General features: G+C 42.3%; 1 protein-coding gene across 12 annotated transcripts in view; it reads right to left on the reverse strand.

The window, feature by feature from the left end:
* The window catches only part of mbnl2 (muscleblind-like splicing regulator 2), a 42,335-nt gene extending 16,996 nt beyond the window's left edge, over nucleotides 1–25,339 (reverse strand). For 4 of the 12 annotated variants that reach the window (XM_007565298.2, XM_007565305.2, XM_007565299.2 and 1 more), the window contains exons 1-2: nucleotides 21,143–21,469; nucleotides 15,987–16,859 (exon numbers count right to left, since the gene is read on the reverse strand). In XM_007565298.2, the coding sequence (XP_007565360.1) occupies nucleotides 15,987–16,160 (174 nt within the window). In that variant the 5' untranslated portion in view covers nucleotides 16,161–16,859; nucleotides 21,143–21,469. Of the gene's footprint in view, nucleotides 1–15,986; nucleotides 16,860–21,142; nucleotides 21,471–25,097 lie in introns of those variants that run through there. The other 8 variants (XM_007565297.2, XM_007565296.2, XM_007565304.2 and 5 more) reach the window with 5 other exon arrangements.
* Nucleotides 25,340–25,738: the final 399 nt, after the last annotated feature.

Here is a 25,738-nt window from a genome sequence, read left to right on the forward strand (position 1 = left end):
TGCTGCGACAGGGATTTGGTGCTGATGCTCAACCTGCTCCAGAGCTTTGTTCTTTCCTCTACGATACGTGGGCAGACAAACAGAAAAAAATACTTTTAATCAACCACGGCTCTAGGTATAATCCTGTTTCGCAGCGCAAACAGCCAATGCTCTCCAAGTCTCGTCGAGGGGAGAAGTAATAAAAAACGGGCTTTCTTGTGCTGCAGGAGCGATATGAAAAGCAGCCCACAGAGCTTCAAACACCGTCGGCGACGTTACAGTAGCTTTTCACTTAAAAGGTCCGAACGTTAATGTTTCTACACCTGTGTGACCTATGAACTCTGCTGTAATGATGCTGAGGCAGCCTCAAAGACCAGATGTAAGAGCTGCAGTGAGCCACCGATGCGCTCACGCTCCTCCTTCATGCTTCGAGCACACACACAATCACACCTTCCCACACACGCGCATACCAAATCACTAGCAAGTCTCACACACACAATCATAGGCATGCGTGCGCACAGAAATCTGGAGTGTCTGCTCAGACTTCTTCAAAACAGAGGAATAAAGTCACCCGTTTAACCCGACAACTGAACGCAAAGAAAAAGAAGTAATAATTGGACCCTCATGATTTGCACCATGAAATGATGCGGTGGCCTCGCGCATCAGCGGGCACCAGGAAGAAAGCGTAGGCCGGCGCGAGTGTGCGGGGCGGCGGGGGGGATCGCGTGGGAGGGTGTGAGAAAGGGGAGCCGGAGCCGGGTGATGAAGCTGCGCTCTGGACGTCATCCCAGACCGAGGCTGCAGGGAAGCACGCCGTCGCCATGGCGCCCTGCAGAGATCAAAACAAACCCAAGACCCTCCTGATGAACTTAGGTAGACTCAGAAGAAAGGCAGCCACTCTTCTCTTTTGGCCTGTATTCTTTTGTTTGCAGCCAGAGCAGGAGAGAGAGAGAGAGAGAGATGCTTCATGGAATTGCTCATCGTTTGAAGCAATGAAGTAAAACTGCGGTGAAGAGACTTGGGAGAGTGGTTCAAATCTCACTAAGTGCAGGCTTTTGCTTTTTTTTTTTTTTTTACCGGAAAACCACCTCGACTTCAAGTATTTGGTTTGACAGCCATCTCAAACTGCTCCGGTCTTTGCAGGAATTTCTATTGTTCCTCTCTTCCTTTGTCTCAGGGGCTGCCACTGTACTAATAATCTTAATGTTATATTATGAAAATCTGTGAATGGAGAAAAGCGTTGAGCTTCACTGCGTTTTATTTGGTTCTCATCAAGTCAAAGGTTAAGATGAAAAAAGAAAAAAAAAGACATATATGGACAATCTTTGGGCTGGATGTGTTTGCCAGTAAAATATTATAAAGAGAAAGCGCTCAAGTTTTTCTTAGTTAATGCCGTTTGTAAAGCTGTTTAACACACTGATCAAACTATCATATGCATACATCAAACATATTCCTCTTTGGATGTAATTAAGTTAAATGTGTAAGAAAAGAAACAATACTCTAAATAAGGAATTTGCATATCAAATTCATTCTTAAATTGGCTAATTAAGTCATAATTAGAGAGCGAGCGTGCCTATTTGAAATCAGCAAATTGCCCCAAAACCTTCTATTTTCAGGAAATGAAGAACTATTTATGTATTATTACACAATCTGCCGCAGTCATTTTGTTTTCAAAGGATTTTTAGCATACTGCCCAAATAACCTATTACTATAATAACGTATTGCCAGAAAGCGATTATATTATTGGCCCAAAAACCTCATTACATTTTTGGTCAGTTATTATGTTATTGGCTTTAATATGTTTAAAATGGACCAAATTATTAAGCCACAGGCTGTTATTACATTATTGGTTGCTAAAGGGCGTAACTACGTTCAGATAAGCTCAAAAATTACTTGTTGCTATGGAGATTTATGATCACAAGATGCAATATGGTGGAGATTTTTGAAAATGTCTATTAGCATCATCTTCACTGTCATTAATGGCTGAAATAAATCTGGATTATACTTCAAATCTTTTTAAACCTAACTGTAGATGTTAGTTAGTTAGTTAGTTAGTTAGTTAGTTAGTTAGTTAGTTAGTTAGTTAGTTAGTTAGTTAGTTAATTAGTTAGTTAGTTCTTTACTCTTTTCCACTTTACAGAGTGTTTCAGTTTATTCACTCCCCAGGGAAACAAGAAGTCATGGATTACTGATTTTAAATAAATCTAAATAATTACTCTAAAATTTAATAAGTTACTGAGATTTGCAGGGTGTCATCATACAAATCAAATGTAAGTACAGACATTTAATAAATCTAAATATTATTAAACAGTCAATTTATTTTAGGAACTTTATCACTAGTAAAACCCATCATATAGATTTAATTACAAACTAATGAATAATTAAAAAGCCTTTACTTCTGTTAAATATACTTATTTTCCAATTACATTACTGAAAACATGACACTTAAAATACGAAAATTGTGTCACCCCAATAAAAAATAATAAAAAAAACAATACAAAAATGTGGGCTTTAAGAAAATCCTAAATTGCTTAAAGGTACTTTTAATAGGGCGCATATTCTAATTTCCTGAATAAGACAGTAACGTAGAACTTTTTCTTGACATTTAAAATGGTAGCAGGCATTTTATGATGAACTTGCATAAATGAACACAGTGAAGAAAATCTCGGTTATGCAGGCACAGATAAAAGTGAAAACTCAAATGATAAATCTACAAAACCACAAACAAACTATAAAGCTATATTAAAAACCACCATAAACTCGTTCACGGTGCGCTCTGGCTTCAAGCAGCTGTTTATGAAAAGAACGGCTGAGAACACCTCAGCGGTTCACGCAGCCGCCTTAGGTGTAGTCATAGCTACAAGGTGAAATTACACCTTTTCACCGAGGACCTGCTCACGCGGCTGCTTATTATCGTAGGCATGACGGTGTCTCCCATGTGTGCGGACGCAATGATCCATGTTTTGGGATGGGTTAATAACTGCTGTGATTTAGATTGGATAATCACCCCCTTGCATGGCGGGGAGAAACAAACGTCAAGGAGGGAGTGATCAGAGACAAACGATCAGGTGCTTCCTGACAGGGAAAGCTGCTCACAACATCTAGCTCAGTTATCATTTAGAAAATCAACTCATACACACAATTTTGCTTATTTTTAGAACTTAAGAAAGTGACTTGTTTAATCTTTAAAGGGGGAATAAAATCTGGACAACATTTCTGCTACTGCCTGGTCCTTCACTAGTGTGTTCAAACACTGAATTTCTTAATAACCAGAATTCACTTTATATACAACGACAGATCTTTGCTGTCGGCTACTGCGGCGATTTAGATTTCGCCAATGCACAGATGGGGGCACAGAAAAGAAAACAAACAAGGCAAACATTTATCATAGTAAACATGCTGCCATGGGGAGACAAAAAAAACTGTAATGGAGGGAAGAGAGGGACATTATATCTCCTCAAACATGACATAGAGATCACAGTATTTAGCTGAGCGAACTGTGATGTTTGGATTTATTTTAGCTCCAGCTGGGAGAAAACCTGAAAGGGAATGAATGATGGTGCCACCACCATGTTTCACTGTGGAGGTGCCGTGTTCAGAGTGCTAGTTTCCCACAACACAAAAGGTTCACCTGACGAGCGCACCTGGTCAGTTATGTCTTCGTTGGGTTTCATCCCAAGTGCCAGGGACTTTTGCCTGTCGCTGCTGTTTGTCGCTCCCTGTTTGTTGACAGTTAACTAGCTAGCTAGCTAGCACGGTTTTATTGTTAGCTAATTAGCAGAAGCCTCAACTGCCTGGAGTGGCAGAACACAATGAGGGGAAAAAATGCCAACTCAAATTGTTTTAAGAATTTGAGACATTTTAAGGTCTTAATTTTAGACACAGGAATTTAAGACTTCATGGATGCAAGGACGCCCTGAACCCTGCTGGACTAAAAGAAGCAGAGAAATGTTTTCAGGCTGATTCCATGTCCATCTGCTTGACTTTCAGCGGGATTCCTCAACAACTACCCAGCTGCGTTCAGGGAAGCTCATTGGAGAGGTGGAACATAGCCATATCTCTTGCTAGAAGGCCTTTCCGCGACCCCCTGCCATCTCCTTCATTGGTGAATGGTCAGAGCGATGGCCGTTGTGTGTCTGTGGGTGGCGCAGACACAGAGGTCCAGTCTTCCGCCCTGCTCTGAAGAATAGCGCTTCAGTTGTGGGCCTCTCCCTTCACCACTGTAACATTTGCATTTTCCTCCCTCAATGGGTGCTTTATTTTAAGGTCTGCCCAAGAGAGAAAGAGAGGCCGCCTATAGGCCGCCGCCAACCGAGGAGCTGTAAAAGTCCTCATAAACGTGACTGGGAACGCCTTCGTGTTGCACCGCTGTGCTTCTAGTAGGACTTAATAAGAAAGCTGGTGTCCTGGTGCGTTTCCAAGATGGATATGCATAAAAGAAGCAATTGCTTCCTTTCCCTCATCAACACTTCAACCTAAGAAACAATATTGACGCATTACGAAACACCTAGGGAATCTGCAATGTGTGTGTGTGTGCATTTAATTCCACAGTACGCCTTCGGTTTATTCCTTTAGCTTTGCATATCTTAAGTCCTGGTGTCTTAACAGTGATGACTTGATCAATGAGAGTCTGTCTGGCGTTATTGGCAAGATGCTGTCCAGAAAGGACGATCCCAAAGAAAGAGCTTAGAAACAAGCAGGGTCAGCAGTAAAAAGCGAGCCTTTTCTTAGTTAAAGACAACAGAGCAACGTTTTCTCTAAGGAAGCAGTACCTGCGGACAAAAACACACTGAAATCAGCCAAAGTTTTCAGGCGGCACTGTGACGCCACCGCAGATGCACAAGGGCGCGATACCTTTATGTGCAAACGGAAGGCCTCTGTAAGGAGCTGACGCAAATCGTTCTGACATGAAACCTTTGAAAAGTGTAATCTCCTTCCAGCTTAGCCAAAGAACCTCCTGTATTCCTTCCTTCCGAATCTCCTCACATCTCGGTTGTCTCAGTGTACTTCAGTGCCTGTCTCTGTAGTGTGCCATTTATGTCTACCCTGCAGGTCAGTTGCCATGTTAAAAAATAGCACAAAAACCTGTTTCACGCCGTTCTGTTTTGTGCTTGATGTTTTGCTTACAGATGTTTGTATGAGTGGCTATAAATATCCACACAGAAGATCTTCTAGCTATACAGACACAAAGGAGATTCAGGTTCCAGGTGTTGGTGACTTACATTTACATTTCTCACACAGAAAACAGCTGCTGCTGGATTGCCTATTTTAGACCTTCTCATCCCGTCTCCCATTTGGTTCTTAGTATCTATGTACTAATCTTGTCATGTCCAAATCTGAAGCAATATTAGGGCTCCTTTATGTTTTTCATACTATTAAATTCCTAGAGTTCTTAAGAGTTACGGCGGTGGTCAGGCTTTAAAAATGGGAGGAAGTAGGAAAGGAAGAAAGGAAGGAAGGGAGGAGAAAAGAAAGACGGTCGGCCAGATGGATGTATGGATGCATGGGAGGAAGTAGGAAAGGAAGAAAGGAAGGAAGGGAGGAGAAAAGAAAGACGGTCGGCCAGATGGATGTATGGATGCATAAATGGATGGCAATTAAATGAAATGATAGACGCGCACGAGCAGACGGCAATCAAATGGACGGACGGACGGATGTTTGTTCCTGATCATCACTTGTTCTTGATGGTCATACCCTCCTCTTGTCCTGGCTCAATTTACTCAAAGGCTCTCCACAGACACCAACCGGTGCTTATGGGATGCCCTGTGGCTGCTCACCTGGAAACCACTTTGAAGCAAGCCTCCCATCCATAGGTCGCCAGCACTTCTGTGCTCAGAAGACCGAAAAAGGTCCCGGTTAAGTAGTGTGGCCCTGGGTGCACATGGACAGGGATCTGCTTCATCCTCCAAGACAGAGAGAGACTCCTCTTGAGGATCTTGTTTTGTTTTTGCCTGGCTCTAATGGATTGGTTTGAACTAATGGGTCCGTTCGAAGCGCTGCTGCCCCAGGACTGCAGGAAACACTGAAAATCCATTTTGAAATGATAGCCAAAAGCTTTTTGCTTACATTTCGACTGGTAATGGAGATCAAAGATCAATGTTGAGTACTGGGTAAGCGCTAGTCATTTAAATGTAAAAAACAAAGCTGCTGTAAAAGCTCAGCACCAGGTTCATTTCAGCTTTAATTATGCCGTACGCAGGTACGTCTGCTTGCCGATGAGATTACACTGCTATTAAAAATAATAAGTAAGGACACAAACATAACAATATCACGCAGCGGACCTGTTACAATTGAAACTACATTTCCTTTCACCCACACTTAAAGCAGACACATAAGACGTTGCATCAGCGGTAATTAAGTGTCTTTGTTTCACCAGTTGTAATCCCGCAGATGAAGGAGTGGCACTGCTGCTGACACGCCTGAGATTACCCAAGGATTAAAAAAAAAAAAAACAGAAAAGGAGACAGAGACAGAAGGGTGAGATTTAGGCGTGATAAACTATATTGCAATGTTTCTTCTTGTTTGTCCTTGGATATCACCACATCTTTCTTCACTGAAAGCAAACACACCTCACAAGCTGAGGTGTGTATGAAGTACCTGAAGCATCAGAATCTCCCCCATCTTTAACGTTTCGCCCGCCGTTTCTTTGATTGCGTTGTTTTTTTTCCCCAGTAGGTCTGTGCGGTAACGTCTCAGAATAGCAGCAGAGAGGGGTGTGCATCAGCTGAAGATCACATGCCTGTGTTATCATCATGCAGCACTGGCTCTCTTGGAGCTTGTGATCAGCTAACTCAGGTCAGGCACTTATTGAATTCCAAGTGATACTTCAAAGAACGGTGCTATACAGGATGAAAATAGGGTTGAGACTAAGATTTCTGCTGAATGTTGTGTGATTTAACAACCATTCCAGGTTTAACGCTTACACTGAGTGCTACGGTTTAGAATTTAGTCCATCAACTGAGTTTTGATTTTACTGGAAAACAGAGGGGAAAAACAAAATTTAGCTGCTGGTTGAGGTACTGCGGGGTATCTGCAGGTTTCAGCAAGTCAAATGTAAGACTTTAAGGCCTTTTTGAATAAAACGTGAAGCGTTTTATTCCCTATATTTATAGAAAACTAAAAATATAGGGAATGGTTGGGGCTGGCAGCAGAAGTGAGCCAGTTGCAAAAACAAATATCGCCCAGTCAAATGGATATATCCACCAATGATTGTCCCAAAAAGGTAGCTAGATAGCTAACTAGCAAGTGTATATTAGCAGCTACTTCCTGTGCGCCTTTAGTCAGTCACTTTTAAAAGAGAACAGAAGAAAAAAAATCTACATACAAGTTGAATAGTCCTCCCACAACATCAGACCTGTAATTAGCATATTAAAGACCAACTTAGATTTTTTTATTAACTTAAGACAGTTTAAAGCCTTCAAGTTAGTGATTTTCACCTAGTGGCAATTGGCAATTAAATTTTTCCATAACAGTACAACGCCAGCTCTGAATCTCTGCGTTTCTTTTGAGCGATGGTCCCGTTGTGAGGCACCTGCTAATCCAGCCGGATGCCGGAGTCCTGCTTCAGTTAATCTGATCATCTGACACCTGCTGAGACATGAAACCCACCCTCTAGACTTATTTAATCTCCACATACAAGCAGGCATCAATGCATGGAGGGTCACCCTCTAGCTAGAATTTCCAGGGTTAGATTACGATACTGCAGTGAAAGCTTATTATTGTTAATTTTTAGGGGAGTTTTTACGCGTCTTTTCTTGGGGTGCCAACAAATTTGCCTGCATCCGGACACTTAAAATGAGATGATTGTCTTACTTTCCCACACCTTTAGATCTCTCTGCAAGTCCTGCAGCTTACAGGCAATGTCAAACTGGTGAAAGAGTCCACAGAAGTAGGTTAGATGGCGTTGATGGCCCACTTTGAAAAGAACTGTGTCGCATCCCCCAAGAGGGACGCAGCAGAAAGGTCTCACTTCAATTCCCTCGTTTTTTACATTTACAAACAGATTTCAAACACTCCTTAATGAACAAAGCTGAAACAAAACAAAACTGCTCGAGTGGCTAGTAGCGAGCGAACAATTTGGGACAACGCGCAAACGGAGAGGTCCGCGCTACACCTCGACGGTATCGACAGCACGTCTAAGCGTGTTGAAGAGTTGTGTAAATCCATACAACAGATAAAAGAGGATAATGAGATGGACGGGAGAGAGCAGATCTATTCATCAAAGCCTCTTTCTAACACACTCAGCAGATAGGAGCAGAAATGTTGTATGGCTGCTTACTCTCCAGTTTTGAGATTAAAGCTTTGGTTGCTGGCAGAAAAAAAAAAAAAAAGTTGAGATGTACAGTTTTTTTTTTCCTTACAGTCTTCAAGAATCCGGATACTAGTGTAATAATTTTAAATCACACTAATATTTGTGTCAGAACTGTTTGATAATGCTGGACTTGATGCTCTCTGCATCTATTTGATCATTAGCAACGAATAGTTAGCGAAAATAATCTAAGTACAAATGAGGCAAGGTTGGTTTGAATAGCTTTTCTTCTTTGTTGAATAAAATAATCTTATGGGAACTGTTAATTTCTATTTACTTTGATTATCTTTGATATTAAAATGTGTTTGACGAATCAGGAAAAGAACCACATAGAGGAAATACACATTTTTCACGCCGCTGTGACTATATCAACTTGATTTTCATCTAGAAAACCAAAGGGGAATAAGCCTCAGTGCCGCCTAGACGGGCATGTTGTTTGTCGGCGGCGATGATGAGGCCTCTGAGATGTCTGTTAACTCCTCTGGGCTGAAGAGGCTCTAATCCCAAATGAAAACGATGAAAACAGGCTTCATATGACTGAGAAAAATAATCGAGGAAGCTGCACAAGTTGCTTCTGCTTGATAAAGTAAAGTTGAGATCAATAAACGAGTGCATACTGGTTCGGTTTTAACAACTCTTGAATGTTGCCTCGTTTTTTTCCCCCCATATCCTCACGTCGCACCTTCATTTTCTCGCTCGCCGTGACTCCACCGTACGCTGCGGTGGTGCCCGCTGCCAATTAGTGTCCTCCACCTGTCACTGTGGGTCACCAGTGCAGGCATCTGTTGGGTGTGATACCGGCCGTCTCACTTTCATCAGTGATCTTTAGACTCTGCTGCTCTCTCTCTCTCTGTCTCTCTCCACTCAGACAAACACAAGCTCTTGCTGTACTGGCCTGAAGTTGACCTTGATGATATGGTCACCATGCCAAGTGGTCAGAAAGAGGGAGGAGAAGGTTGCATATGATATCCTCTAGCTCAGACAGTGCATAACTGTCTAACCCAGTGTTTCTCAACCCTGGTCCTCACCGCCCCCCTGCTCTGCATGTTTTAGATGTGCCTCTATTCCAGAACAGCTGATTCAAATGATTGCATGACCATCAAGTAATGCAGAAGCCTGTTAATCACCCAGAGACACAATTCAGGTGTGTGGCAGAAGGGAAATACCTAAAACATGCAGGACAGGGGGGGCGGTGAGGACCAGGGTTGAGAAACACTGGTCTAACCTTACATTAACCCTTGTAGATAACTGTACAGTCCAAGTCCCTGTTATCCGATATCAAACAATGGTTTACAATAACCGAATTACGATAACTCACCTACAACAACCCCCATATCTGGATTTCTGTTGGGAAAGTCAAAGGCTTCTTGCTAAAACTGATCTCATCATCCAGTACGGCTGGAATGAGTGCAAAACACAACCACTGCTGCAGGAACGACAAAGACGTTTAAAACACCCCACCAAATACTGCATACAAGCAAACTTTTTGAGTTTGTAATTCTTTAGGAATTGACTTGATAGCAATAAGTTCTGCTGCTCTACCGTACAACTTCAGCTTCTAGAAGCTGGCAGGCAGCTGAATACGATGGCTAAAGAACTCCGATTGTCAAGGGCCGATGTCCTGCAGCTTTTAGACGTGTCCTTGAACTTAGTTTATTATCCTGTTTGTGTGTGTTTTCAGCTGCTGTTTATCACTAATATCACAATGTCACTGTCTCATCAGGTCAAGACGGGTTAAGAGGGGAATTTATTATGCAGACGACGCAACGGTTTTTTTAAAATCCCTGCAAACACGTGTCCTCGCAGGGGACCAGGAAGTCACGCCAGGCTTGGATTGTGACACAGACCAGCAGTCGTTTAGACAAAGAAAAAACCAGAAACCCATTGTTCTGCGGGTCCCCTAAAGATTTCTGCATTTTTGTTGCCTCATTAGATGAGGCCAATTAGGAAGATCTCTGTCTCATTAAAAAGGTTGGCCCCTGGGAGACAGCCAGGCTTGTCTGTCTAGCTGTTTGTAGCTCCCAAGGTGAGAGTGTGCATCCGTTTCAACTTGACAGGGACTGCATGGAAACTGGTTAGCATGTTTAGGAGTGAGTTCCATCATTTTTCTAATAAGAAAGTCATTAAGGAAGCCCGGAGGACGCAATCAATACACGTCTTTGCACCCAAATGTTTAATTTAGATCAGGCTAAACACCATATCTCTTAATATATTAGCAATGTAGCTAACATATTGTGGCGAGCATCGGTGACCTTTTTAGATGCCACTACTGACTTCCTGAGCAATGTATGCATTCGAAAGGATGTAAGATGAGACAAGGCCGCATAGGCAAGCAAATAAATGCCTCTCTCAGAAAACCTGAGTCTGTCTCTAAGTGATGATCAAAAAGATGCATCAATAATTAATGAGACCACTACTGAAAGGTCAAGAGCACAGCGAGTCTCCTGCCTGACTCGCGATAGATCTGCCTTCAGCTTTGCTGCAGAGGCGCTCGCGAACAGCAGCAACTACTGCAGCGCTAAGGCAGTTTGAGTCCAGCTGGCTTTGAAATCAAATGTGAGGAAAGAATTGATTCTGCAGCACTGATTTAGGCTGCCGTTTTCTACGCGGAGGGGAGGGAGGGGTGGCGGAGAATCGAGCACTTTATCAGCACTGTGGGCAGCAGAGAGAGTGATGGAAAACGAGGATGACTCAGAGCTAGTGGGTGGACTTAGACCAGGTGAGACATTGGTACAGCAGATGGGCAGTTTTTCAGTTCTCAGGCTTTCCATTGTGTGTCAGGCGGCTCATAGGGCGAAGAGCAGTGAAAATTGATTCTATTGTGGAAGAAAGTCATGGTGGGAAAAAAAAAATTACAAAGGGTTTTTGTTTTCTAACTTTCCATAATGAAATTAGGAAATTCCATAATTGTAATGAGGTAATAAAACAAAACAAAAAAAATCCTAAAAAAAGATTTTTATCTTACAGAAATAACTTGAACTGTTCCCTCGTGAGTGATTTTTATTTTCAGACTTGGAATATGTTTAAATGAAATTCCAGATCCTTAAAAGTTAAGTAAATGTTGCCTATAAATGGATCTCCAGTTACTTAGCAAATAGAAATCAGATTGTAGAGATAAACAATGTTGTATCTCACTTAGGTTAAAAAAAACTGTGGAGTACTAGTAGATGAATTATGACTTTAAAAAAAAATATATATATATAATGTTCTCACAATGTATATTGAAGTAGATTGACTCAGTAGAGTAGTGTATCATTACAAAGATAATGTACCTGTTTTTCTTTACTATTATTTTTGCCTGTTTTGTGTTTAAAGGTGTATCTGTATGAATGGTTGATTAACGCTTACTTGCTTATGATATATTGAACTGACTTTTGAGAGAAGGGGCAGACTAAGATTTTTTTTCATTCAAAACTTTTGTTTATATCAACATGTGACATATTCATATTAAACTGTAAATGAATTAAAANATATATAATGTTCTCACGATGTATATTGAAGTAGATTGACTCAGTAGAGTAGTGTATCATTACAAAGATAATGTACCTGTTTTTCTGTACTATTATTTTTGCCTGTTTTGTCTTTAAAGGTGTGTCTGTATGAATGGTTGATTGACGCTTACTTGCTTATGATATATTGAACTGACTTTTGAGAGAAGGGGCAGACTAAGATTTTTTTTCATTCAAACTTTTGTTAATATCAACATGACATATTCATATTAAACTGTAAATGCATTAAAATAAATAAATAAAAGGTTTGTTTTTATTTCCGATTTCTGCTTGGTTTTGGTCGCTAACCCGCATGAATACCGGAGGTCCACTGCAGCCTCACATTAGGATCAAGTCGGAGGGAACGCCAGCGATCGCCGCGCCGCATGCATTCCCCTCCACATGTTTGCTCTGCCCAGGGTGTGGCCCCGTTTGAGAGGATTACACAGAGGAATGCAGGCGAGCCCATCTTTTTAAAACAAGAGGCCACGGGCGTAAAGTTCATGTCTAACAGAGCGTCTGCGAAGTTCCAAACGACGCCGGTGCGCGCACCGATGATAGGGGTTCCTACAGTTAAAGTCGGAGGATTCGTAAGCAAATTTGGCAGCAATTAGCTTCAGGGTTTCCTTACGACTTCTGTCTGAACAAGTTTATCTGGATTAACATTTGCAGTTTGTGTAGGTACGGCTTGAGTAAACAGTTTGTGACAAGTAGCTGAGAAATATTAAACCACCATAAAGCCCTCTGTATTTTATGGATCTGAAACAACCACATAATCTTCCATTAACAGTCTGTTTTGTTTTTTAAAAAAAAGGTGCACTTTCAAGCTGTTACAAATAATTTTCAAATGTTATTTCTAATCTAAATAGTTGCTTTAATTATAAGCTGTCAAAAATATGTGTGTGTGTGTGTGTATATATATATATATATATAATATATATAAAGGACAAATAAATTGTTTCAGTCTCGCCGCTAAAACGGGTGAATTGGAGCAGAGAGGAGATAAGCATCAACAAAAGGCTAATGTCTGCAGCACAGTTGATGTGACATCACCACATGACCGGCGTGATTGCATTTACTCCATTAAGGTAGGCATTCTCGCTCATTTCCTGCAGCCCCCACTTCCACTCTGCCCACAGCGACCACTCTGTCACGGTTGCCATGGCCACCGCGCAACAAGTACAGAAGAGCCTAAAGGGACGGGGGCTGTCAGGAGATATCCACACAGGTTTTCTCTGAAGGAGCAAAGGGCAAAACATATCAAATTGTTTGAGTGCAAAACAATTCATTTTGCCTTTTTTTTTTCCACGCAGCAGCCATAAATCTTAGTGTAATTAATTCAATTTTATATGATACCAATAGAAGGGAACATATGTATGAAGTGTAAGGTAAATATTGCATGGTAGCCAACATTATCCAAACAAAAAATCTGAAAAGTGTGGTGTGTTTTTGTGTTAAATACCCTTTTCTGTTGAAATATTAGCTGTTCTGTTTTCAAGTAAGGTGAGACGGGATTTTTTTTCCAGGGTTATTTAATTAAAGGGGACTGACACTTTTCAACGGTCTACCCTCTCCCTTCTACTTCACAATAATGCCCTACTTTATATTGGCCTGTCACATAAATTCCCATAGGAGGCACTGAAGGTTGCGATTGAAGGAATAACAACAACGTGCGCTGTTAAAGGGCATTTCAAAGCTCTGTTTTTATCAGACTGTTAATATAAATGGCTCAAATGTGCGTCAAGTGTCCCAAAATACTCACACGACTAAATACACTGGACAAAAATGGTGACACGAAGGGCCTTAATGCCAAGTGGGAAATCTATGAGACCTCGCCTAGCTTAACATGGCTTCTTGAATGTATTTTTTAAAAAGCTGACAAAAGTAGCACAAGATTTGTTTTTTCTAGAACCCCCCCCAAACATCTGGTGCAGAAATGCTGAGAACTGTGGGACAGCATCACTCTGCATGCAAAGCAACCAAACTGAAAATGCAAAGCAGAGGTATGAAATTTTTCAAACGACCGTTTATCTCCTCAAACCCGCCCTCTCTCTCAGATGCGTCTCAGATGATTTTACTGCCATGAACTCTTATTTATGGTTGAATTACAGTCTCAAAAGTAACACACACCAGGTCTAAACTACAGCAACTTTTTCTCAGTTTCCAGAAGACGTCTAGTTTATATAAAATCAATCGTAGTTTACGGACAAGTTCAAGTCATTAAAGTAAAGTCGTTTTACATCAAAGCATACCTGTGTGAGAAGATAATTGTGCTTTGGCAATGTTCGGGCTGAGAAAAAGCAGTAGGAGTGTTAGACAAAGTCCCATTGTGGTCACAAGAGAGTTTTTAGCAAATTAGCCTGAAAACAACAAATGCCTCATTCCCTTGGCGTGCTTTCCTGTCGTCGCAAGACAAGAGTAACACCTTTTAGTCGACTACTTTCTTGAGAGTCACCTTTCATTCCGCTTCTTCTTACGAGGGGCCCTGTAATCTGTGGCCAAGTTACGGCTGGTGGCGCACAACCCCGCCACGATAACACGATCGGATGAGAAGACCCGGGAAGATGATATGGGCGTAATGGGGTGAAAATCAGCCCCGCGTTGAGAGAAACACATTTCCTAATGCATAATAAGGATTTCACTCTCTCAGCTGTCATGGGGAGACTCTTTGTGACTGAAGGGACAAGCTGGGGGTAAAATCCTGCTGTACAAAAAAAACAAAACAGGAGGCTATTTTTTATGATGGGGAGCAAGAGAACATAACAAAAAAATGAAAAAGAAAGAAAAAAAGGGAATTCTTCAGGCAGAGTAACGATTTCTAAGTTGGATCCTAAACATCATCTCCAAAAAACTTCTTTCCTTCCTTCAGGGTGTGCGTAAGATCTGCTTGATGCGACGACAAATCGGTCCTGATCCGAGTCAGATGTCGGCTCGTTAAGCTACAACAGAGTTAACGGCTTGCATAAAAAGGAACGACGCTCTGCGAACGCCCCTCCGCGAACGCCGCAAACTACGCCTTAAATGATCCTTACTCTGTTAAAGTCACAGCCAAGAAGGCAGCTGGCTGCACCAATAAAAGCAGCTTTTTTAAAATGTGTTATAAAGAAGAAAAAAAAAAGACTGACCATGACGACTTCTGATGACGAGGGTTTTTAAATGCGTTGCAATCAAAATAAAGTTTTAAGATTTTCATCTAATCTCAACTAAGCACTCCATATGTTTACACTTATAATGGTAGGTAGGACAGAAAAGAAGGCATTTTCCCAGCATCCCCCTTTGCTCTATCTGCAGATACAAAGCAAAAAGCAAAGGTATAACGTATGAAGTTCGACACACATCTGCTTTAACTGATTGTAAGGAATATGGGACAAAGATGGTCTTCACAAGGGTTTTTATACGTTTTTGTCGACAGTATCTTCGACAGAAATTCCACCATCTGCCTTTTTAATGTGTAAGCTGCAGCTTCAGAAGACAAGATAAAAACTCCTCACTGCTTGTAGTATGCTGCTCTAGTTTCTTCTGCTATTTATCACTGTCACATCTGCAGCAAAGAGAAGGAAAAAAATAACAGCCTCCTCTTAGATACAGCATGTCGCGCCTACTGTGAAGAAGCCTTGCTACGATTTAAGGGATATTCAAGTATTTGGCGTTAAATTTTGGACATTCTACTGGTACGATGAAGTATCAATAGTGGAATAAATAAAGACTGCACCTGCAGTGTGCCGCTTTTATCGCTAAAAACCGTTCCCCAGCAGCCTCTGGTGCTTTTATGTCTTCCCACCGGTTGTAAACATCGTGACAGCTGACACAGATCCGAGAATAGACGCCCTGGAGCGGCTCGAGGCGATCAGATGTTGGCCTGGGAGCGTGGATGATGGACAAGGCACGGTGACATTAGAAGAACTTTTTGTATGAAAAAGAAAATAAAGACGCAGCCGTCGCTGGTGGCACTGAACGTGTCAACAGGCCTCTGTGGCCTTTTGCTTCATAGGTCAGAGCAGTCTGCTAACTGAGTACAGCAGGGAGACCTGACACACATGCTAATTTGAGCAGACGTCCTATACTGACCGACCAGGGGAAACCATAAACTCTAATGTTTTATGTCACTTGTGTAGCTTTTTTTTTTTTTTTTAGGTCACTGGGCCTCAAACTTTTATCTACAACACATGACATGTGGTTATTTACAAGTTTGTGTCTGTGTGAATACGTACCTTTAGCGAGTCAAAGCAGGCGATCACTCTCCCGTTCTCCACCTGGCAGCTTTTGGGTGGGTGGGCGAATTTGCATTCCTCGTCACTGCGCGAACACGTCCCTCGCTGAAACTGTCGGCACACTTCCAGGGTCAGCCATTTTGTGTCCCGTATTGAGGCTATGTTTAGAGCCATGTCGAAGGGGGTCTGATGGCCACGGGGCTGGAGGAAGGAGAGGGAGCCACTCGGTTCGGGGAAGAGGAGGTGCTTCGACACAGAGCTCCGGGTTAAAAACACGTGAAATCAAAAGTAAAACCAGTGGAACATGCAGCTAAAAATACTCTGCCTCAGGTCAGCGGAGGTGTTTTGTCCTTGCGGACAAAAAAAAAAAAAAAGACAGAAAATCTGGTGGAGAAACCTGAGCATGGGATGAACAACTGTGTTGTGGAAGTTTGTCAGTCAAGCACATTCATCAATCATCATCAATCAGTAAATCTCAAGAGCAGACCTCTGGCGAGGCAGAGGGGTCATGCATGTCTTGGTCACACTACTGTCCCCAAAATGTCCTTTTTATGAGTGATGATCTCTTTCGAAGGGGGTGGGTGGGGTGGGTGTTTGGGGAGCAAAGGTGGCCCTATTTTCAGGTACAATGGCACATTTTAGGACAGCACAAAGGTGTGCAGCTCTTCCCTTCGAAGCGCCTTTAAGCTTTGGCACCCTGGCCAGCGGTGGAGAGGTTCGGCGTCAGCTTTAACTCGCACAAAAAGCACAGACAAGGACAAACCAGGTGGGATTTGAAGCTGTGACCGGCAGAGACCGCAGAGGAATATCCGGAGCTCTTCGGACCAAGTCTTCAAGTAGGGATGTTAACTCCAAAGGCACTTTCTGTCTGATCTGAAACAGAAAAAAAAAAATAGAAGAACATTTTTTTTTGTATGAAATTCCAATAAAATACACCAAAGTTTGTGGTTGTGACAAAATCTAGAAAGGTTCACGTGGTTCAAGGCGATAAAAAAAAAAAAAAGGCAGCTGCGCTATTTGGCTGAGTATGTAGAGACTGGAAGTCCAAAGTCTTTCCAACATAGTCCCTACCAAAAACAGGAAATGGAGAAAAGCCCTTTGTGTTGTAAGACGAGAGCAAACAGTCCGAGTGGAGATGGAAAAGGAACTGGCCCGTAGAGCCACACATGGTGCAACCAATAGAAAAGTGCAGCACTGCACTATTCTGGGCGGCCGTCCAGCAGCCACAGAGAGAGACTGAGACAGATGCATATGCCACTGCCAGACATGATTATGACGCTGCCTAGTGTCACACAACATTCACTAGCCTCTCCTCTCTCTCCGTCCATATTAGGGACCGCCTCGCTGACATCAGCCTGTCGGTTCACATTCGTTCGGGGGTATGTCGGTACGAGCTTCCTTCCTTGTCTTGTAAAGAGACCGCTCCGCTTGTCTCGATGTCGTGCAGTGAGAGCGAGGGGACGATTGATAAAGGAACAATCTGAGGAAGTGACCTTTCGCTCGGGAGAATGAAATCCATTACTAGGCTACTGAGCAGGGAGCTCGTTTCTGGGCACATCTGGAAATGTTTTGCTTGGTAACTGTGGGTTGGGAGAGGGGGAGGATGCTCCAAACTGGAGGAGGGTTGTAAAAAACAAAAAACAAAACTAGAGCTCTGGTTAAAAGATTATTTTACTATTCAATGTGTATAAAAAGAATGAATGGAAAACGGAGGTTTGGCCCGAACATCTGGCATGTAGGCCAGCATCTTAAATTATTGAGAGCAACAAGCTAAGACTTGTCCAAGAGTCTACAAAGACTTTGCATTTCTTCAGAAATACGCCCCTTAATCATTATAGAAGTAGAAGGGGCAGAATTAAAAATCGCCTTGGGGGGTTAAAGAGCAGCTTCCTCCTTCAAATCACAAACCAAATGCAGCCACAAGCCAATAAATCCAAAACCATCGTCTTAGCTAATCATATTGTCCCACTTTAGTGCTGATAATGTGAAATGAGATCAGAAGCTTCCTTTGCCTGATCGTACTGATGCCCGGTCTCTGCTCTCTAAGGCGGGATTTAATTTCACATCACACCCCCAGGGAGCCAACCAATCGCTGCAGAAAGAGACAGTCAGGTAAGAATCATGTCAGATCTGACCTTTAGCAATTAATCCCTTCTTATTTTTAGAAGCCATAAGATGTCGGCCATGAAGCTAACCTAATTTGTCACCCATGTGAGGAAGCGGCGGCGCCCATTGTCTTTTAAGTGACTAGCCTGAAATGATGGTGCATAAAACACCAGTGCGTTGCTTTTTACACGTTTGATTTGGACAGAAAAAATCGGGGAGGGGGTTAGCTCACTAAACGAGTTCTGACACTTGGTGTCAGTAAGGGCCTGTCGGGGTCACCTGAAGAGGCTCAACAAGCAACAATGAAAGATATTCAAAACAAACGGGATCGGCTGAAGATAAAAAGGTCCCTTATAAGGGTGGTAGTAAGATAAAGAACACATGCAGCAACATGACCACATATCTGTGGGCAGACTGGTGACATTTACTCTATGTTTTTGCAGTATAGAAAGGAAGTTGACGACGAGTTTCCCACCGATGGGACTGCCTCCAATGAGAGCAACCGACCCTCCCTTTACCTGTTGTTTCATGATTGAGATGAAATTATCATAGAAGATACCACCAGGAGCAAAAGTCCTGAACAATTGACCTCTCAGAATCATTGGGTGTTTTCACACCTGATAATCCAGTAGATTCGGTTCAACTGGGGACCAAAATTGCAACGTTTGTTACGTTTTCAGCTGGTGTAGTTTGCTTTCACACTGCACTACGTCAAAGGAACCAAACACTTTGAAAAACGTGTTCACCTCCGACCTCGCCTGTAGCGGCGCTGCACCAAAGAACCACGGGAAGAATGACATGAGAACTTCTAAAGACGACAGGAGTATAAAACAAAATTGGAATGTCGTCAGATGTTTTGCAGTTGTAGGATTTCTCTTTGGAAAAAAGGCCATGAGACATTTCGCCAGAGTTCGCTTGAACTGAACTGAGTTCAAGGTCAGAAAGAGGTAAATTCTTTGGATGGAGGACACTAAAGCTGACTTCTTGTCAGGACAAAGCTAATGTATAAAAAGACAAAGGAATGGTCAGCTGATGGGGTAAAACTACACCTATCTATTCATTAAGAGAGTATGTGATATTTCTATGTGACACTTCATCCATCAGAAAATCAGTAATAGACTCTGAGCTGTTGCAGAAAAGGAAATTGCAAAGTTGTGTTTGCATTTTACGGATATAAACCCTGTGAGGTATAATAAACCGCACAGTGTAACACTGGAACAGTGTGAGTAGTGTTAACAGAAATAGGCAACAGAAAGTGAAACTTAAAGAGCTGGAGGTAGAAGCAGATTCTGTGCATCCTGTACCAAAGTGGCCAGACAGGATGACCCGATGAACCCGGATGGAGATGTGAAGAAAAGCACCGCAGTACTAGACTTTGTGGATTACCGACGCTTGCTAAGACCAGCTGCCAGGGGCATTATCTTGGTCAGTCTGCTTAATTGAATGAGAGTCAGCGAGACTGGGGTGTCTCTAGTGAAAGTCATTGGCTTGACCTCTGAAATGCGAGCATGTAACCCATTAGTCTGCTATCTGTGCCAGGCGGTTTATCTGTGTAGCTTGTGTTTGCTCAGCAGAGATGATAAGCTACCTGTTTTTAACGGTCATATGAACTTGAAAACAATGAAAAAAAAATCCTAATGATTGTGAGAGAAAAGATTATGAGCAAGATTACTGAGCGACTGCATTTCCATTTATTACCATTTTACGCTGGCAAACGGTAGATGTTCAGTCATTTGCATGGCCAAGAGGAACAAGTGGACAATGTTTTCCATAGAGAGGGGTCCTAAATGCAGAAAGGAAACGTGAAAATGTTTCATTTCCCGAAGCTTATGAAATGCCTTTGGTCTAAGCTAAGAATCCTTGAGTTCAATTCTATCAAGTACCATTAGGTATAATGATGGGTGAGGGAGATCAGCACACTCTATACCAGGACTAAGCTATGAGCGTTTTCCAGAGTCAGCAGGAAGGTGAGCCCCATATCATAATAGCCTTAGCTAAACAAGGGTGACCCAGATAGTCTATACCTCTGATATAGGACAATCTGTTTGGATTTTTTGTAAAATGCACTTTAATTGAGAAAAGGCGAGAGAATTTTTGCTTATTTCACTGCCTGCACTCCGTTAATAGATTTGTTTTCCCTAAGCATTCTTGTCTGCTCTCTGCTAAGTCGAAGGGACTCAGGCAAGTCATCATCTAATTATAGAGCAGTCGTCTGCCTGAGATGAATTGTGCTTCTCAGATAAATATGATGATTAACAGGGTTTCCAAGGTAATTAATGGTAAAAACTGGATAAATACCACACTTAGCTTTACAGTTCTAAGCCCGGCTGACGTGTTTGCTTTAAAAACAACAAACACTTGAAATGAAACCACTTAAATCCCCCCTTTTTCCTCATGCGTAAGTTGTCTGAAGATAAAATTCACTTGAGATTTAATCTCAAGGTGGGGCACGTTTGTGATTTAGCCCGGTCTATTTTCAACAGGAAGGGCCGGGACCGTTGTTCCATTTTAGAAAACACCCACTTCCCCTTGATCTGCGGCCAGGCGCATGACACCGCTCTGGCCTTTTCCACGCAGGGCGGCGATGTTCAGTTCGCCACGCTCAGCTTTGGGTCGAGAAAGCGAAATTTGGACAGACTCGGTTCCAGATCTGTCCAAAGAACTTTGCCAGGAAGAACTTTGTAAAAACTCTAGATTTGACAAGCTTTTCTGTGTCACACTTGAAAAAGTGGAGCTCCTGACATTTGGACTGAGAAAGGGGCAAGTCAACTGCTGTGATAATACCCTTTCCCCCAGGAGTTGAAAGAGAAAGTCTATGTTGGGAGACTGGAAAGCCTCAGAGCTCCTATGGATTTCTCTTCCTATATTTTTCTTTCCTTGTTTCCTGTCTCACACCCTCTCTCACACACAGATAAAACATTCCCTCAAGTCCCTCCCCACCCAGACTGGTATGCAGCACACTGCAGCAAAACTCCTAAAAAAAATAAATAAAAAGAATCCATTTAAAAAAATTAAAAAAAAGCCCAGACTGTATGACAAGTCATTCCCACCTCGGTATATCCGTTTCCCGGAGCGCCGCTGTGTGCTTCTGTCTTAGTCCCAAACACACGAGGCACCCGTTGGCTCCGGTGCGGTTCTCCCTTCAGCCCCGGCGAGAGGAGTTAATGACCATGTGAGCTGTTGTCATTCCTCGCGAGCCGCCGAGCACCGCAGCCAGAGGTCCATGCCTAGACAGGGATTTTCTCTCTCAGCGTCTCTCTCTCAGCCGCAGAGCAAAGCGAGCGAGGCAGGCGGGCGGGCAGGAAGCAAAAGAGTGTCTACTCAAACTATTTGGCTGTAACACTTCCAGCCAACATCCCACCTCCTCCTTCACCCCCCCATCCAGACACACACCCCTAAAGCCAGCCCCTTTCTGCCCACCAGCCTGTCGGGGTCCTGCCCCCGAACAGCTCCAGCCAATAACACACAGCATTGCTCTGAATCCCAGCTTTCGCCGCCTCCTGATTGGAGGAGAGCAATCCGATTGATGGGACAAATTCTGCGTTTACAGTCAAAACACCTGAATGCTGATTTCTCACAAGGTATTTCCCCAATTTCACGCGCCGCTTAACGTCACAAATTCAGATCCCGGAGAGCGCGGCGTTGTTTAAATTCAACGCGCGATCTGATTAGAGGAGCGGGCCGTGGTCGGGTGTGTGAGGGGGAGAGGGAGGAAAACAAGCAGTAATCAAAGTGTTGCGCAGCCGCATAGTGGAGATCAGCAGTGTCCTTGTCTGCGTTTTATCGCCGCATTTAACACCATCCCCCCAGGAAACCGGAGCACTACACCTGCACCCTCCCTCCCACCTCTCTCCTCCACCTCCTCTCAGCATCCGTCCTCCAAACTCATCCTCCATCCCAGCATCCCTCGCTTCCTCCTCCACTTAAGCACCTTTCTCTCGCCCTCCCCGTGGCTTCTCTCCATCCCTCACCTTGCACGTTTCCTCCGCAGTTCCGCGAGCTATCTCCCAAACTCTATTTCAGTCCAATTCTTTCGTTTACTGGACTGGAAAATTACTACTGTTATTGCTTGGGAAACATAAAAATAATAATAGATGTCATAATAATAATGTATTGCAGTGTGTGTGGTTTTTTTTTTCCCCCTCTCCCCTTCCAAGCCGGGCTGATGACATGCTGCCCGGCGATCACATGGGCCGTGAAACCGGAGCGCCACAGAACTGATGAGTCAGAGATCCTGCTTCATGACTTTTCGATCCAGATTCAATAGAACAGCTGTACTGTCTCTCTCTCTCTCTCTCCCTCTGTCTCTCTCTATGTCCATCTTCCTGGCTCACACAAAGGTTGTTAGTGACGCGGTATCAGTCGCAGCCAGGTGACCAATAAATGTATTTACTGTCCGATTTTTTTTTTAATATAAACTTTTACATGTTTTTATATTTTGCAAGCAGAAAATATCGAAAGGACACATTGTTTTCAACGTTTTGCAACGAGTTAATGCTTTGTAGAGCCATCATCAAATAAAGTCATAATGTTACAAGAATACAGTCAAAATTATATGAGAATAAAGTTAATGTTACAACAAAAAAAGGTGGAATATTAGGAAAATGAAATTTATGAAAACTCCAAACAAAAAAAAATTATCCAAGCTTTTTTCTCATTAAAATGACTTTTTTTTCTCAACTTAATTTTAAGACACTGTTCTGGTAAAATTGTGTCTTGATTCTGCTAATATAATGACTATATTTCACACAAACATGCATTCAAGATGATGTAAAATGTTAGCTTTTTGCTATGTATTAGCATTTTGAACGATTCAGTTTCATTCATCTCACTTCCCATCACTCATGCGTCCGTGTTGACCTGTCACATTAAATCTGAATTACATTAGAGTTTGTGTTTGTGACGACATAAACGTGGAAAAAAAGTGTTGAAAGGCCATTAGAACAGAAAAAGCGTCAACGTCTGGTGACGGCGACATAAACGTCAGCGCACCTGTAGGGAGACGGGACAAACAAGCGCTCTGCTATTGCGCGAAGCATTACGATGAGGGCGGGCAACGCCATGTTTGGTCAAGAGCAAAGTGTCAGCTTACAACAACAGCGAGAGTCATGCAAGTACAGTTGCAAGATTTAAAAGAGGAGGAGTTAGGATGCTGGCAAAAAAATAAAATAAAACCATCTACTGTAGCTTATCTAGAAGCAAAACAGTTTTTCCCACTGCAGATCTCAGATATGTCCAACAGGAAAACAAACAAAAGCCTGGCAGACAAACAAGCTCAGCTACTTCCTTCCCTCGTGGAGTCCCCTCCCCTCCTATTATCCCTGTCCTTTTTGACCCCAAACAGCTCGGCACACTCACAACGATCTGCGTTTCCAGGAAAAAAGAAAAAAAAAATCGTTTATATCAAAAAAAGACTGCCAGGTAAAAACTGTGTGCCAACAGTTCAACATGACACGAGAGGGAAAAGGAAAAAAAAGCAGGGCTCAGAAATAGGGCGGCGAAGACAGATCAATGAAAAGGCAGCTGTCTTTTTCTATTATTAGCCATAATCAAATAACAAGCAGTAAAGGGGTGTGCTTCCTTTAGTTTGATCAGTCTGTCTTAAAACGACGCACGTAGCTGACAGTGGTGCTATTTATATCCAATTTCAAGTCTTGCTTTTTAACAATGGAAGGTTATGTCCTTCTCAAACACACAAAGGTCAGATTTTAATCATCTGTATTTACTGGCATAAAACAGAAAGCTCACTGCGTTTTGGCCCAATTGTACAAGATACCAACCTTGAAAAGATTTCAGACTGCAGTGACCTTCTGGATGATTGCAGATGGCAGAATTTTAAAAAATGTGACGAGTCAAAAACACAATAAATGTTAAACGTATTATTTTAAATAAACACACATACGGGATATATATAAATATCTTGCACACAACCAGTGGAAGTTTTTGATATGTGCAAAACTACACACTGCCCAGGGCAGTACAACCTTGGGGGGCAGCAAATACCTTTGACAAAAAATGTATCTGTTGTTTTCTGTAGCTTTTTTGCACATACAGTCAGTCAGTGAAGAGTTGGTATTTTTTTTTAACCTAATTTCAAACCCAGGAGATAAACAGTATGTCAAATGGCTAGCGATAACCTAACCCTGTCGGATGTAACCTAAAAACAACATTTTTGTTCACAAAACTCACTGCACAAAACTCCACTGCAGAAGAAAAAGCCAGTTGAAGCTCGTCTAAAGCTCTCTGTCAAAAATTTGAACAATTCATTGAAATATTAAGAGGATATTGATTCGTTAGAAAAAAAACAAACAAACTATTTGGATATAATTTCACATATCATGTTTAAAAGGAGAAATGGCGCTGCACACTTTTTTTATTTTATTTTTTTTAAAAGGCAGGTTCTGTTCTGGAACATCTGCATTGTTGTGCAAAAGGAAGCATCCTCTTCATGACACTGTTATGCTTCAGTTAGAGGCTTCAACACAGCTGTAATAGGGGCTGCTACAAGAGATAATTTGGTCCTATAGCCATCAGCATTTCAACAACTCTCTGAACTTCGATAACGAGTTTCAACAATATTTAATTTCCCGCTGGGATTTTTTTTCTTTTTTAAAAAAGAAGGTCTTTTTCAGTCAAACTGAACTGAATAAATTCTTGAATAATTATTGCAGATGTTTGCCAGAGAAAAGGAAAAGAATGAAAGCATGTGTATTCACATGCGAAAGTTAATTTAAAATTTGAACTACTAAGTAATTACAAAGTCATAAGAGCAACAACAACGACGATGCAACATCACATCCATTTTTTTTTTCTTCTTATTTTCAGCAGCTCTCTGCTTCTGTGGAGTTATTTCTCGGTCTTTGAGCCACAAACAAGACCTAAGACCTGAATTATTACTAATATTTCACAACCTCCCTTGAAGTCCTAACACGCCACTACGTGTGCATAAAATGAATACCTAAAGGATGCTAACGCTACCTGCTAAGCTAGCTACCTGCAGCCTACCTGATGTCGAGACCTGTCACATCCAGCTGCTCTTCAGCCCGCCGCCAACGGCTGGTCAACGACTGGATACCCGCAGCACGGCACGAAAGGGCAGTCACGGTCTTCAGCTGGCACTTTTCGCCGGCTCTTTTCCTCCTTACAAACTTTTTTTGCTTCTCTTCTTTAAAAAAAAAACAAATATCACAGCGGCGCCTTTGACCCGCTACATGCTAGCTCGCTAACTACTTTTAAAGGTTGAAAGCAACAAGCGATTTTGACAGTTCGAGGTAAGGTCGACCTCTCTCTGTGGAGAGGTAATTGTGAATATATATGATTGAGTTTATCAGTTTTTTAAATTATCCAAGCTTTAGGAACTGGAACACTTTTAATGCAAAACAGATATTCCGTATTTGCAGATACTGTACAGAAATATAATTAGTTTTGAAGAAGACATCCCCCCCACCAAAGTGAACGTGGTACGGTCCAAAGAAATCAAGGGAAGTGAAGGGAAGGGAAGGGGCTCCTGTTACTAGGAGACAGCAGTGAATAGCTCTGGGGGAAAGATGGGCCCAGTGATTTATGAACCAGCGTCCGTGTGCTTGTCAAAATAGCCTGTTAACGTAAAGAGAAAACACCTGGTAAAATATAATTACCATTTATTC

The sequence above is a fragment of the Poecilia formosa genome, unplaced genomic scaffold (assembly GCF_000485575.1).
Source record: "Poecilia formosa unplaced genomic scaffold, Poecilia_formosa-5.1.2 Scaffold174, whole genome shotgun sequence".
Classification (NCBI taxonomy): Eukaryota; Metazoa; Chordata; class Actinopteri; order Cyprinodontiformes; family Poeciliidae; genus Poecilia; species Poecilia formosa.